The sequence below is a fragment of the Porites lutea genome, chromosome 1 (genome assembly GCF_958299795.1).
Source record: "Porites lutea chromosome 1, jaPorLute2.1, whole genome shotgun sequence".
NCBI classification, from domain to species: domain Eukaryota; kingdom Metazoa; phylum Cnidaria; class Anthozoa; order Scleractinia; family Poritidae; genus Porites; species Porites lutea.
The window spans coordinates 54966096-54980712 of NC_133201.1; the positions used below are offsets into that span (position 1 = coordinate 54966096).

Consider the following 14617-nt stretch of genomic DNA (forward strand, 5'->3'; position numbering starts at 1 on the left):
TCTCTGGAGTTATTCGGGCAACTACAGAAGAAATTGCCAGGTTTACTTTCCTTTTCCGCACACGTCGGTGCACTTGAAGTTATCTATGAGTCCACTTTTATTTAAGAAAATCATTAGTCCTTAGAGCTAGTCAACTACAGTATTTTATTCAAACCGCTGAGCAAAACCATGGGCACGAAGGCAAAAGCTTCTCCCCTCCGGATTTTTCACATGAGGCCACACGTACAGTTGTATTATATAACAAACGAAAGAGTTAATTATAGCGCCAATGAATTAGACATGGCTTAAGCCTTTATCCTAGGGGCTTTTTATAGAAAGTCTCAGAGGACTTTAGGTTATTTCTGACACAATGGACAGAATGGAGATGATATTAATAGTAGTCTGGGTGTGTCAAAAAAGACCACAGATCACGCGCACCGTAGATTCAACAATATTCTTTTGTTGACTCTCTAATAGACTTTCAAAAAACCCTTTGTCCAATTTCCTCACTGGGCCGCTTTGCGGCCTAAAAAGCTCGTTCAAACTCGCTTGGAAACTCCTAATAAACTCCCTCCGCTCGCTTTAATTCGCGAGGTCGAGTTGTGCCTGGTCTAACTTTCCAAAGACTCAAAACCAATAGTGACTGTTGTCACTTTGGAGATTATAGAAACACTTAAATCAAGTTACGGCTCCTAATTAGGACAATTAGGACTCGCCGTTTTTGAATTTGGCTCTCGCCCAGATTAGCTCTTTTTGTTGTGTCTAACTCTGTAAACCTCATTTGCATTGTCATAAAAGCTGGTATATTAGTAATTAACCCTTCGATTCCATGCAGCCCTACGAGTCGTATAAATTCTATGGATTTTTTGGGACGATGCGGACAATTTGTCTACATCACACCTCAGTTCTATCCAGGCGAGTGATGTAGTATGACTAGTGTCGCGTCGAATCAGGGCTTAACGCATGCGTGTTATTCGTCTTGTTTTGATCCCGTCTAAGATTTTCATCGAGTCTGCGTCGAATGGCATCGTACTCGAAGTATTGTGCGTTGACCGATTAGGAACGCCACCATGGCTTAACCGAAATATACCCCGTGCCACTTTGAAAAGTTTGGAGCAATTGCCACGCCTAAAAATATGTGAATACGGAGATAAGCAGTCACTACGTACACGCTTATCGTCTTCGTAAATGACCTGTAAATAGCCATTGGTCTGCCCAGAGTGACGGGAAAGAAATGTAAACAAAAGCGTGATGTGCAAAGTTTCTGTTTTGCTGATCTAAACCTATTGATCTTTTTCCGTTCTCGTTGCCGTCGCCTTCGTCGTTGTTTAAAGGTGATGTTATACGAGACCGCGATTCGCTAAGACGATTTTTAGCGCAACACACCGTTGCAACATTGTTGCGATATTGTTTCGAATGGTTACAACATTGTGACGCTGTGTTGCGCTGAAAATCGTCGTCGCGAATCGTCTCGTGAACATCACCTTGTTCTTCTTTATACCGGGATAAAAGAGGGTCGTGAAGGGGGGTACCAAATCCCAGTTCCCAGCCTAAATTTGGCCCAAATCCCAGTTCCCAGGCTAATTTTTGCCAAAATCCCAGTTACCAGTTTTCCTTTTTGTTAGTTCAATAACGACACAGCAGTTCAATAAGTACACAACAGATCAATAACCACACCCGTAGTTCAATGACTACAAATCAGTTCATTGAGCGTAAAATACATGTACAGCATGTAGCTGAGGGAAGAATAGCCAAAAATACGTTAGTTATTTTTAATAAGAATGCATAAGTAAGTGGTAAATACTCATTTAGCTATGGTACGAGAACTAAATAGATAAATAGCTATGTTACACTGTTATTAAGTTCTAGTGAGCTCACTAATATAGACGGGAACATAGACTGTTGTTATTTTAAAAATTTTAGTCCGCTCAGAAGGTCTGTCATTCTCATCAGGGGCAAAGTGAACAGACCTGGAAAGAGAGTCAGCGCCGAAAGGGTAAAGCCAACTCGGTCCGGAGAAAACTTCAACTAAATAACCCGACCACGCGCGCGTTAATAAAGCAGAAAAAAATAACAGTTTACCGTGGATGAAATCTTGTTTTTTGACTCTCTTTCCGCACGTTTCAAACCGTGGTACCACAGCTGGCTCTACGTGCTTGACGGAACGTAACTATGCAACCGTGTAAGCCTGGTAGCTAGACCGCGGGCGCGAAGGCGAAAAATACTGATTTCACGGTCTCTACTGAGGAGTGCAAGGTCTATAGCTACGAAATTTTATTTTTCTATTTCAAAATATTGGAGCAAAGACCGCTGAAGAAAAGAAATCCCATTCCCATTTTATAATTGTTTATCCCATTCCCAGTGGCTAAATCCCAGTCCCAGTGAGTAAATCCCATTTTCCCAGTCCACAATAAGGCTAATCCCATTTCCCATTTTACCCCTTCACGACCCTCTCATAACGTATGCTAGTCACGCACGATAGTCGTAAGCAAAAATCGCACCGTCTAAATCGGCCTTAACGGAACGAAAATGCGCCGCACCGATCTGGAAAGTAGAGAGTCACATATGGGATAGATTCTGTGTCACACTTTGGTGCAGTGTCATCAGGTATTCGGACGGTACCGGAAGTGTATACGTAGGAGCAAGGACTGCAGCCGGAAGAAAATATTTATGAGAAAGGACCCCGGGGGAGGGGGTACTTTAGGAATTTCTGGGTGGGGATGTACCGCTGGGACCCTGGAACCCTTAACCTATACCAGAGCTAGTTCAGCTAAATTTTGCTACCCTATACTAGAGTAAACTCTCCAAATCCCCCCTATCCTAGAGTAGCTGTTTCCCTAGTCTAGATAAAATTTTCAACCAACTGATCAGTTTCCTGAAAAATGATACCCTATTTTAGACCCAAATGTTCTGATTTATATACCCTATCCTAGAGTAAACTGCTTGAAAACCATACCCTTCACAGCGGTACATACCTATATAGCCCATATATGGCAGTATCCCTTCCCCCCCCCCCCCCGGGATAAGGACTAGGATATAGTGTTCGTTGCTGCTTACACTATGGTACCAGATAGCTTTTCGTGTCGATGTAGTGTGACGATAGCCTATATACTCGCTCTTCCGGGGGTATCCGCGATAACGGGCGTTTGCGATATTTAGCTCGTGTTTGTTTGACAGAATCCTCACCTGTAACTAAAGCTCGATACCAGACTTTGTCTTCAGTAAATCTCGCAGCACAGACCAGACCTACAAAGTTCATTTTGGTTTAGTGTTACACTTCTTTACACCATTACATGCCAACAGAGCGACGAGTTTCGTACTCGTTTCGTACGTTTTTACTCTTCAATTTTAACAAATAAATTCATTTCCGAGTGCTTCGCTTTTAAACTTTTTGCTGCTTGCATTTTAGTGGGTTTTATCACAGCGTTTCAACAAATGCAAGCCGAAAAGAAATGAACAAAATCAGACAAGAAAGCAATATATACAGAAAAATTGCAAAAACAGCAACGGTAACCTTTATAAGGCCATGGAACACTCCACTCCGTTCCTCGCCGGCGCCCACTGAACATCTTGCTGATCTCTTCCATAATGTGCTGTAATTCCACTGTCTCCTCACTTCGCAACTGTTTGTAGAAAAACAAACGTTTTACATAAAGAATAATTATAAGTATAATGTTTTGTCTTTGTTTTTGGATTACTCCCAGTTCACAAAGCGTGAGAGCGAGCTCGCTGGGGAAGTCAGGGGGCGGGGAACAGAAAAAAAACCCGCCCTTTTATCTCCCCCAACCCCAGAGCCCTACAGATAACTTGGTCGCTGACTGTAGTAGCTCAGTTGAGTAGGACATTACACATGCAGCAACAAGATACTGAGTGTTAATTTCAACCAAGGCTTTCTCTAGTATTTACTTCACTATTGGGGTAAATTCTTCACATAAACCTTTTATTCTTTGAGTGAATGATCAAATCTTGTAAGATGGTTCTAACTTTTGAGTCTGTGGGCGAGTTCCTATCGTATGACCATTCAAATGAAATCTCTTCAGCGGTACTTTTACATAGGTTTATTTGTTATTCAGCATTTTACAAAATGAAAATTGAAATATTTGTCTAATTTTAACTTTGGCCTCTTCTGCGAGTTAAAGGTTTAATTTTATCTCAAGATCACGATTCACACAAACACTTTTTGGAAGTACTGATCTTTTCTCATTTAGGGAAGGTACGTTTTTTATTGGGTGGGAGTGCGGGTGGGCGGGACTTCGGAGGGGAGGGTCATCAGTAAAAATTTTTCAAATCCGAGAAGGCCAAACCTGTTTTGTTTGCCGTTGGGGGAGGGTCACACTTTTATCGGAAGGAATAAAGTACTCCATGCTTCTGTTAAAGTCGACTCTTTTATTTATGTTAACAAACATGCAAAGTCTTTGGAAAACTAAAACTTGCATGTACAAGCAAAGCTACTGGCCAAGATCAATCCAAAGGATTTACAAGTGTCGAAAAATTATATCAAAAAGTTATCTTCTCCCAACTAACAAAATCGTCTCTCTCAAACCGTGCCCGCTTTCGTCCATATTTTGACGGAGGTAATGTTTCCTGACACGGTTCTGGTATAAAATCAGAGTGCGGTGAGGATTCGTCATTTAAGCTACTCGAGCTTGAAACGACAACTCGATCTACTGCATCACTTTGCGAGTCAGTTTCGATCTCTGAAAATGATGAGGTCACTTGTTATTGCATATTTCTTAACGGAGGCTTCCGAGGTTGTTGACGCTCCATAGACCGGAATTGTACAGCAAGCTGCCAATGTGCACTTTTTTGATTATTGCAACATTTTCCGCTTTCCTTCCTTTGCAGGTGATCTTGTGATGGGAAAGGTAATGATAGCTTGTTCACCCTCAAGGACGACAGCTTGTCGGAGTTGTACAGTCCAACCCAGTCAATGCCATTGTACTCCCGGTTCAGCCGTTCCATTCGCTCCCTTCTATTCTCCTCTTTCATCTTCTCTTTGCGCATTTGCTCAACGTACTCTTCCACAAGCTTTTCGGGGACAATGTACTTATCTGAAAACTCTCTAATGGCCTCACTGTACCCACTGACTAATATACTTCCTTCAAACAATCGCTTAATCTGTGCTCGAGGCTGGAAGTCGTCTGGCTCACGGTCAAAGGTGGGGGTTTCAGTCCAAGAGAGAGAATGAAAATTTGGTAGCTTGCTATAGTCGGGATATGGTCTTCGAGTTGGAAGTAGAGCGCTATTAGTCTAATCCTTCTCGCTAAAATTTTCGTCCATGAATCTCCCGGGAGCTGCAGGATTATCAGAAGTCGCAAAAGCCAACTTGTGATTATTGCTTTCAAAGCCTCGTAAATGTCCCACTGGCGCTTTCTTTCAGTCACAAAACAGCGGCGAAAGCGTTCCTTGTAGGGACAAGTGGTCCAATTGTGACAGAATACTATTGGAGAATTCAGTATATTCGCCCTTTGGGTATGAGAACCATCCTAGGTCTTGATCTTTCCACTTTTCTGGACTTGCACGGCCACTTGTTCCCGCAAGGGCTCATATCCGGAGGGGCTTATTATGGGGTACCTTTTTTTTGGTTACAGGTAGATGGGCCTATAACTGGGAGGGCTTGTACTTGGGGGGGGGGGGGGGGGGGGGCTTATAAGCGGCAACTTAGGGTATGTATGCATGTATTAAGATGTTACAGGTATGTTCAGAAATGAATTGTAATGAGCCGCAACATCTTCATGATAGCCGTGGTCTCCAGCACCAGCAATAGTCCTCCAGCACGAACTTAACTTGACCAAAATACACAAGTCTGTCAAATATGAAGTAGCGAATAACAAACCACCCATTCAAATACAGGGACATGTGAGGTAGTCCAAATTGGTGGGATTTCAACCGCATAAAAGGTAAGAGAAGTACTGACCTTTTGTACATAAAATTCATCAGGTGAAACCACATGTGTAACAAGAACATCAACAAATGCTCCTTCTCCAATGAGCACTGGTTCTTTGTAAGTCTTCTTGGGAAAGAAAAGTCCTGTAACAAACCAAATCCAAATTAATTTTAAAAAATGCTGGTAGTCAAGATACTAATAAATGAAAAAATTGAAAGAGGAAAACAGCTGATAAGGGCCAGAATTTACTGCACCTCTACATTCTGTTACACAAATCGAGTGACCGCGTACTGGAATTAGAGGTAAGTAACTGTCGAATACGTATTTTTTTAGGCATTTATGGGATAATAACATTTACAGCTCTGCCTAAAATACAACAATGGGACCTGTGTAGCATTTCAAGAGCCACCTTAAAAACCCTGAAGAAACTCTGAAGTAGGCTCCATTACCAGCGGCTTTACGGAAATGAGCCCGAGTTTCTCACACAAGGAAATAACCGCACCCGAGAAAAAGCAGAAGTCGAGTCTACCCTGATGACGTTTTGGGAAAGAGTACACAGCTATTTCGAGAAAGGTTGTCAGAAAAAGGGCACGCGACAATCCCGAAAGGTATTGTGGGTGGTTTTGAGTTTACTGTTCTTCAAAGAAATTTGAAAGAATAGCACGAGAAGCCATGGACATATGTTTGCTAGTGCTAAAGAAAAGCAACAAAAGGAGGTTCGACAGCTACTGTCGTCAGGAACAGTATATTGATCATATCCCATATTGCCATTCGGGATTGTCGCGTGCACATTTTTTTTCGACAACTTTTCTCGAAATAGTTGTATAAAAGGTCGCTATTATCAGGAGATTGTACGTATTAAAAATGGGGTTTGAACTTGCCTTTGCAAGGCAGAGCACTCAGTTTGAATACTTAAATGGTTAAAACTTCTGAGTAGTTTACCGGAAAACAAACGTACTTGCTGGCTTTACGATTAACTCTGCTGGGCCTCGTGCGGTGCCGTAAATGATCGAACTGACTAGTCTAATAAAAGCCTCCTCCACAATGTTAAGTTTCTATTAGATGCCCCACTCTAATAAACGCCCCCCGTCAAATAGACGCCGCCCCTGCAATTACTCCACAATACTAGCAAATGGCAAAAACGACGCCAGCTGACATCCGACGTATAATCCAGTGAAGCCATTTTATTATAATTCGTTTGGTTATCTCTTCAACAAACATTTTAAGACGGAATACATCAGGAAATTGAGTAATTTTAATTTTCAGAGGACAAAAACCTTGTACTAGAATAATTTAAAGCATATAGCATTCTTTTTTACATTTTTCAAGGGCTATAAATGTAATTTTTTTACGTGTAATAACACCAAAGAAAATTTCCTATGGAGGCCCGAGAAAATTAATGTCAAACTTAACAAAATGACAGCTTGCACTTGAAATTTTCAGGATTTTACATGTGTTTTCACAATTCTTGGGAAATTTGACGCTCGTGATATTTCAAAATTGTCTCAAATTTCACGCGCCGTTAGGCGAGTGAAATTTGAGACAATTTTTAAATATCACTCGTGGTATTTATGCCAGATATCACTACAAATCATGGTACAAGGCTTTTGTCCACTGAAAATTAAAATTACTCAATTCCCAAGTGGATTCCGTCTTAAGGTCACAACTCAGAACGTTATAAAGACCTGACGACATACTGAATATCATGTCGAACGTTGCACTGCCTTTAAATAAACAGAGGTAATGCGACCGAAATTTGTTGCAACAGCGCCGCCTGGTTTCTTTGTCAAATCATAAAAGGTTGGGGGCTGACAGAAAGAGATCAAACATTATAACAGATTGTTCCCCTATCCTGTCATTCTTAAAAATGGAAACGTCGACTTGAAGAGCCCCCAGTGGGAGGGCGGATGGCGAGTTTGCACCCGTCAAAGCAAGTTACGATAAATTTAACGGGGGCACCCAACGATGGTTTCCTCCTAAATACATTGAAAGCACTTTTAAGGCTATCCAGAGTATGCATTCTAAGCGGAGCTATAGAATTTGTATCTGTTCGGTCATCCTAGGCAAACTTGAGTCTTTTCGAAATTACCAGGGTCGGAGACTTATTTTTCCGAAAATTGTAGGTGTAATATCATAGGTGACGAATTACTCCTTAAGTTTGGCGCGAAATTTCATCGTTAATTTGTAATTTCACATGTGAAATTGCCAAATTGCCATGGCAACCCTTCCGTACGTCTCAGTGTCAAGAAGGCGACGAAGTTTTAAAATGCCTTGAATGAAGATGTCAGGGCACAAAAAGACGTTTTAGAAAACCTGAACACGCAAGAGAACACCAAGAAGGATTCTAACAGGTATTTTTCCAAAAAAGTCTGAAAAATTCTGAACTTTATAAGCCAAATTTAAGGTCTAAACATTTGAGAGAGTGGAGTTCTCGATCGATACCATCCAGGATAAACATGTCAAAAATCCAAGATTGCTAACGTAATTCCTCACCCATGATATTAATAGGTAATCAGATGGTATACTCGTGAAATTAGGGAATAATTTCACTTGCGTTTTGTCCAAATCCTAATAATTTCCCTCGCCAAAGGCTCAGGAAATTATTAGGATTTGGACAAAACGCAAGTGAAATTATTCCCTAATTTCACTCGTCACCATTTGATTACACATACAAATTTGACGTATAACGAAAGTGAGACATTTTCTGTTTCTTAGCGCCATCACATTTTTGAATGCGAAAATTTTACGTTCCCTTTTTTTCTACAAAAAATAGTTTAACTTGGGAAGTAAATTGCGAAAATTAAGCTTCAGAAAATCGTAGGGAATTTATACCATATGCTTCGATAATTGTACATGAATGGAAAAGTCATCTAGAAATTTTTAGCCGTCCTAATTCTAGGCAATATTTGCTTCTCCGAACAGATATTTCACAGAAATAGTCATTGGATTCCCCTGATTAAGGTGTCTTTACACCATGGCTGTGACAGAGGTTGTCACATGCCAATCAAGATAAAGTTAGTAATTAATGCTAAATGCTACCCAAGAAAGCGGAACCCTTAAATGAGAACTTCTTGTAGACACGTAAAAGCCCAGGGAAAAACATGTTGGGTCGCTAGAAGCTAAAACTGCGGCCGGTATAATATGATTAATTTTCTAGTTTTCTGGTCCATCGCTGCTACAATTTTTGCAGCCGAAGAAAACTCTCGATCATCTTATTTAATAACCAGGGAAAATAAGCGGTTGGAAGGACATACAGTCAAGAAAGTCGACTCAACTAGTTTCACGTTATGCAGTCAAGCATGTTTAAGGCACTCATGGTGTACCTCTACTAACTTCATCGAGTCCTTTGGGAAGAGCGGTACTGAGGGCAATTGTGAACTGCAAATGCACAAGTTCTTCTCAATAAATGATGACACCAAGCTTATTGATCAACCTGGCGCAACGTTTTCAATGTTTCTTAAGGTAAGACAACTAGCATCATTTGCTTAAATAATAAGTAAAACATTAATACAGCTCTCTTGAGTATATTTAAGGAGAATGTAAGACCTAGAGTTGTTAGTTTTGTTTAGCGATGGGTCTGTGAATGAGCTCATCTCAAAGACCAGACTTCCTACAAAAGTCAACTGAATGATAGTTTTTTTTCTCTAATTTATTCTTAAAATTGCTCCGATAAGAAATATCATCATATCCACGTTGCCTTGACTCCAATAGGAATACATGTTGCACCTGTTTAAATTGTAAGAAATGTGGCTAAGATGCACAAGAAATAAATTTATGACGAGTGCAATGCAATTGAAACTTAGAGTAAAAAGGGAAACAGCTGACAGCTTATCTAAATTAAAAAAAGACACCTGCGTAATTAAAGACAAAAACGATAAAAAGCCAGGAGCTTATCTAAATTAAAAAAAGACACCTGCGTAATTAAAGACAAAAACGATAAAAAGCCAGGAGCCCATAACACTGAAAAAGCCCGTTATTTTAAGCCAAAGGAAAAGAGTGGACAGTCCTTCCCGCCGCCCTACCTTCCGCCCGTTTTCGCAGGCTTAATTTTCCTGCTTTTTTTTTCGCTCGTCCCGACAAATGTTTAAGCGTACACAGGCCAAAAAAAAGGAAAAGGCTAGGGGTATCAAGAAGCGAAAAAAAACATATCAGGGATTTATGGTAACACGTCAGTGTTACATTTTCTTCAGGGCTGCCTAATGACAGGATGCCTTAATGGCGGTTCTTGCGTCTTCCTCGAAGAAAAAGAGACGTTTGCTTGCGCATGTAAAGTGCCATGGAGTGGAGAAAAATGCGAACTGGGTAAGACTGTAGTTCTCCTTCTTGTTGCTTTTCTGTTATGAACAAAAGAAAATCTGAGCCCCGGAGATTTTACGACAGTTTGAAGAGTTTAAAACTTACAAAATTTAGAAGTTTTGCATGGAAAACCACTTAGCCCTGACCGAGTGGCAAGAGTTGTTTTTCCCATACAAATCCTTCTTATTTTAAGCGGCCGTTGCAATCGCTACTTTCGAGCAGTTCCTGGTAAAATCCTTTTTTTCCAAAAGAATTGTTTTCATGTTTACAGAAACAGACTGTGGAAATTTCTTTCAGATAACTGGAAGAAGATCAACACTGTCCCAGTCTGCTTTGGAGCTCGTAATGACTCGTATGGAACCTTCCACATCACAGAGAGTGGCCTCATCAATACATTTAAACTGGTTCATGTCAACGGGTCAGTTTTATGTTCAGAACATGTTCTACCGTCCTATTGGGGATGCAACCATACAAATTACGGGAACACGACTCTGCTTACCGTAATAACGTTCCAGAACAGGACAGCGCTTTGGCTCGCGGATTACAAAATGGGCGAGCCACATATATGTAAATACTCATACGGGATCAAAGGGACAGGTGTAAACGCGACCGAACTCGTGTTTAACGAGCTTCCATCTCCAATATCCGCGTTTGTTGGACAGGAGTTCCAAATTTGGTTTGGACAGGACCTTGCGAATTGTACAGAGGACAATAACAGCGGTCAGACTTGTGTTGATGTTTATGCATTGTACGCGTCTACACGCTAAACCATGCTTCTTGGCTTTTCTTAAATAATAGTTATATGTAGTTTGTATAGTTTTCTTTATTTAATTTTTATATCATTATTCTATATATTAATATATCTGTATTTATTCATTTACTTATTTTACTTATTTATTTATTGCTTGCTTTTATTTTTTACTCTTATATCAGGCGAAGAGCCATACCATGGATGTACTGATATTAAACCGTTATTATTATTATTATTATTATTTATTATTATTATTATTATTATTATTATCTTAACGATTTTACCGACCCAATACAGGTAAATGTAAATGTAAAGGTAGTTACTGTTGCCATTAATATCCGTCAAAGTCGTTTTTTGTGTCGTCACGCAACGCTTCTTCCCACAAAACAGCTGCTGGTGGTGGCGAGGAAAATTGCGTTACGATACAAAGTAACAGCAGACTATGTTGTCACTCCATACAACACGGAGCGACTCGAAATCCAAGACGTTTTGGAAGCGGATTTGTTCAATTCAAAACGCAATTGAGATAAAATGAAACCTTTCAAATGCACGTCTCAGCCATCACAACTACTCGGATTTATTGAATGAATAAGTAACGATTGAGCACTAACACGGCCAAAAAATAGTTCTCCGTCTACCACTCCTGATGGAATTTAAATTAAAGAAAGAAAAGGGCTGCATGGTTTATAAAATAGAGGGGAAAACCCGAGTGCTAGAAGAGAAAACTCTCCTGGAGCAACCAAGAGAGCCAGAACAAACTTAACTGACCCACAATTGGCATCGATGCCGGGATTGGTACCCAAGCCACACTGCTGGTAGGCCAGTGCTCTCCGGCAGCAGAGCGTCATTTCTGCTCCCCATATTTTGATTGGTTGCGTAATGTGGAGCATAAAGTTAAACACAATATTTTATAGAAAAAATGTCCAAAATTGTCCAAAACTTAATCGATTCCAACGGTATCGGATTTTCACAGTAAATCTGGCAATTACTTTGGGATCTGAAGGACTAGGCAACGGGCAGCAACACCCTTGTTGCTGCTTTATGACACAGAAACTCAACTAAGCCGCGGTGCATGGATGATTTTCGCTAAATTCTAAATAATACCTTCAGGTCTTAAAGCAGGTGAAGTGAATCTAGCAACTTCCAAGAAAACAAGAGCATCACGGACAGACACCGGTCTGTCATCATCTTGAGTCGGCTCGTCGTCCTCTGGGCGCCGTAAATCAACAATCAGTTTACTGCCTTTCTTTTCAATGACCTAAAAAGATATCACTGCGTTTTGTTATATTCCTAGACTTTCACTCAACTAAACAGGGACTGCCATTGGTCGATTCTTGGTCATGTGGCCTTGACTAAAATTAAATGTATCCCGATCGTGATACATTAAGCAATGTAAAGAATAGTGGAAAGTAGAAAGTGGTGTGACAAAAGGCGGGAAAAACACTGCCAGGTCCTGCCGGCCAGTTTTCTTTTACGTGAATGAATACAACAACACAAACACGAATCCTCAAGCTAAAAAGCAACGATTTTTAAAGTTATCCAAGAAGTTCCCAGAAGAAAAACAGCAGCTAGTGGAGGAAAATGATGCAGATAATATAAGGAAGGTACTTTGTAAATCATTCACTCAGTGGTTTTAAGAATTAGATTTGTGTTGTTATAAGTACCGAGTCGACTGTTTTGGTTCGCTCCGGTTATTCTTTTGTCGCTGTTGAAGTGAAAGTCTAGAGATATAACAAAACACTTAATGTCAGGTCCCTTGGGAAACCAGTTAATTTTGTTTTCCCTCGAGTCCTGATGTTTGATTCTCGGGAAAACAAAACTGTTTCCCTCATTTTTCTGGGGAGCTCTTTTTAAACGATAGCAAGTGGCGTGACTTTTCGGTAACGTTATTACAAGTGTAACCCCGAAGCAAAGGAGTTGAGTACAACATTGGGACTCGCTGGTGAATAAGCTGTTTTTATGCATGCTCTGTACCATTGATTGTCTGTAGTGAACTGTGCACAGCACATGTCACCTGAGAAAAGTGAGAATAATTTTTCTTTTTAGAAAGGATGTATGTCTGACCAGGATACCAGAAATTTTACAGGACATTCATCATGTTGCCTTTTAATAATTTTAAACCATTTGCACCTGAACTACCGTAACCCTCTGTGCGGATCCACCTCTCTTTAACGGTCTACCCCATTAGACAACATCATACTTAACGGTCAAGGACAAATTTGTCAGCTAATTTGTGCAGGGTAAAGGGATCTTTCAAACCATACCCAGGCACCATACCCAGGCACTTCCCTTTCCCTCTGCAATGTTGAGATGTGATTGCAAAGTTACGTGGCTACAACAACATCACAAAAGGGAGGGGGAAAACGAAAAGGAAACGAGATTTTCTAAAGCGTTTCAAGGTTTTTGTCTGAGACTATAGTTATTAAATGTTTTTTACTTTGAAATTTACAAGGAAGAAGACCTTTCATGCCTCCTACAAGGATTACAAAAAAGCAACATACCAAATTTCACATCATAAAACAGATCATGGACGTTTTCTGTACTGTCACAATAAATGTTGATAATGTTCATCATGGGCTGAAGTTGTTCCATGTCTGCAACTCTCTGAATCCTTCACAGGGATCTTTGATGTGTGTCACCAACACCATTTCAAGGCGATCTAAATAACAATGATTATTTAGTAAAATTACTCTTCACCAACCAGGGTTGTCAAATGCGGTTAAGGATTTTGCTGGCTAATACTTTCATTTTAAGGGCCACATACTTTGGGTAAAAAACAATACATTGAACTAAACAGGAAAAGGGAAATAAAGAAATACCTGGCTCTCTTTCAATCTCCTCACCAACTACTAATAAAAATGCAGTTTCCTGTAAATTGATGTGTTTCTGATGAAGCAAGTGCTTCAGATCAAAATGTACCCTGTGTCTTACGGCCAAGGAAGCTTTGTTTGCTCCACTGTATTAAAATTTTTCAATTTGTATTTTTACAATAACAGAGCATTTTTTCCACGCCCTGATTGGTGAATAGTCTCCCTCGCAGCCGTTTTTCGGATGTCACGCAACGCTCCCCCAAAAATCGGCTGCGAGGGAGACTAATTGGTGAAGAGCTATAGTCAATGACAAAACAGGCAAATGATGTGATGATGGAAAAATTTGTTTTTCTCTTTAATCCCGGGCCTGATTGTCCAAGAAACTTTTCTGGAAAGGACCTCAAGACTGTCAATGTTATTGTAAAAAAATGGAAAACAATTTTCAACCACTTGCCTGTGGCAAGTGGTTCCATTTGAGTTTTGCACATTTTCACATCATTTCTATGGTTGATCATATGGAGTATACATAGACTATGGAATTTGTTTAAATTGGTTTAAATATTTTTAACTCAATATTTTTCACTGTGGAAAAACATTTGGCAAAATGTAACTGTAATGTAATTGCCCTTTTGGCCAAAAATATTTTAAAAAAATGCACACCACACAGAAAATACATTAGACAAATGACACTGACATGCAAGACTGGCTTTAACGCATGCGTGCTATTCGTCTAGTTTTGAAGCCGTCCAAGATTTTCATCGAGTCTGCGTCGAATGGCATAGTACTCGAAGTAGTGTGCGTTGACCGATTAGGAACGCCACCATGGCTTAACCGAAATATACCCCGTGCCACTTTGAAAAGTTTGAAGCAATTGCCACGCCTAAAAATATGTGA

General features: G+C 40.2%; 2 protein-coding genes across 2 annotated transcripts in view; one reads left to right on the forward strand and one right to left on the reverse strand.

Annotated features, from left to right (window-relative positions):
- Nucleotides 1–14617, reverse strand: part of LOC140922259 (ribosome production factor 2 homolog) — a 368864-nt gene that overhangs the window by 12362 nt on the left and 341885 nt on the right. The gene's annotated exons all lie outside the window — the stretch shown is intronic.
- LOC140940037 (uncharacterized) lies at nucleotides 8922–11020 on the forward strand. Its single transcript, XM_073388913.1, has 3 exons — nucleotides 8922–9328; nucleotides 10057–10168; nucleotides 10460–11020. The coding sequence occupies exons 1-3, from the start codon at nucleotides 9008–9010 to the stop codon at nucleotides 10927–10929; spliced, it is 903 nt and encodes a 300-aa protein (XP_073245014.1). The 5' UTR covers nucleotides 8922–9007; the 3' UTR covers nucleotides 10930–11020.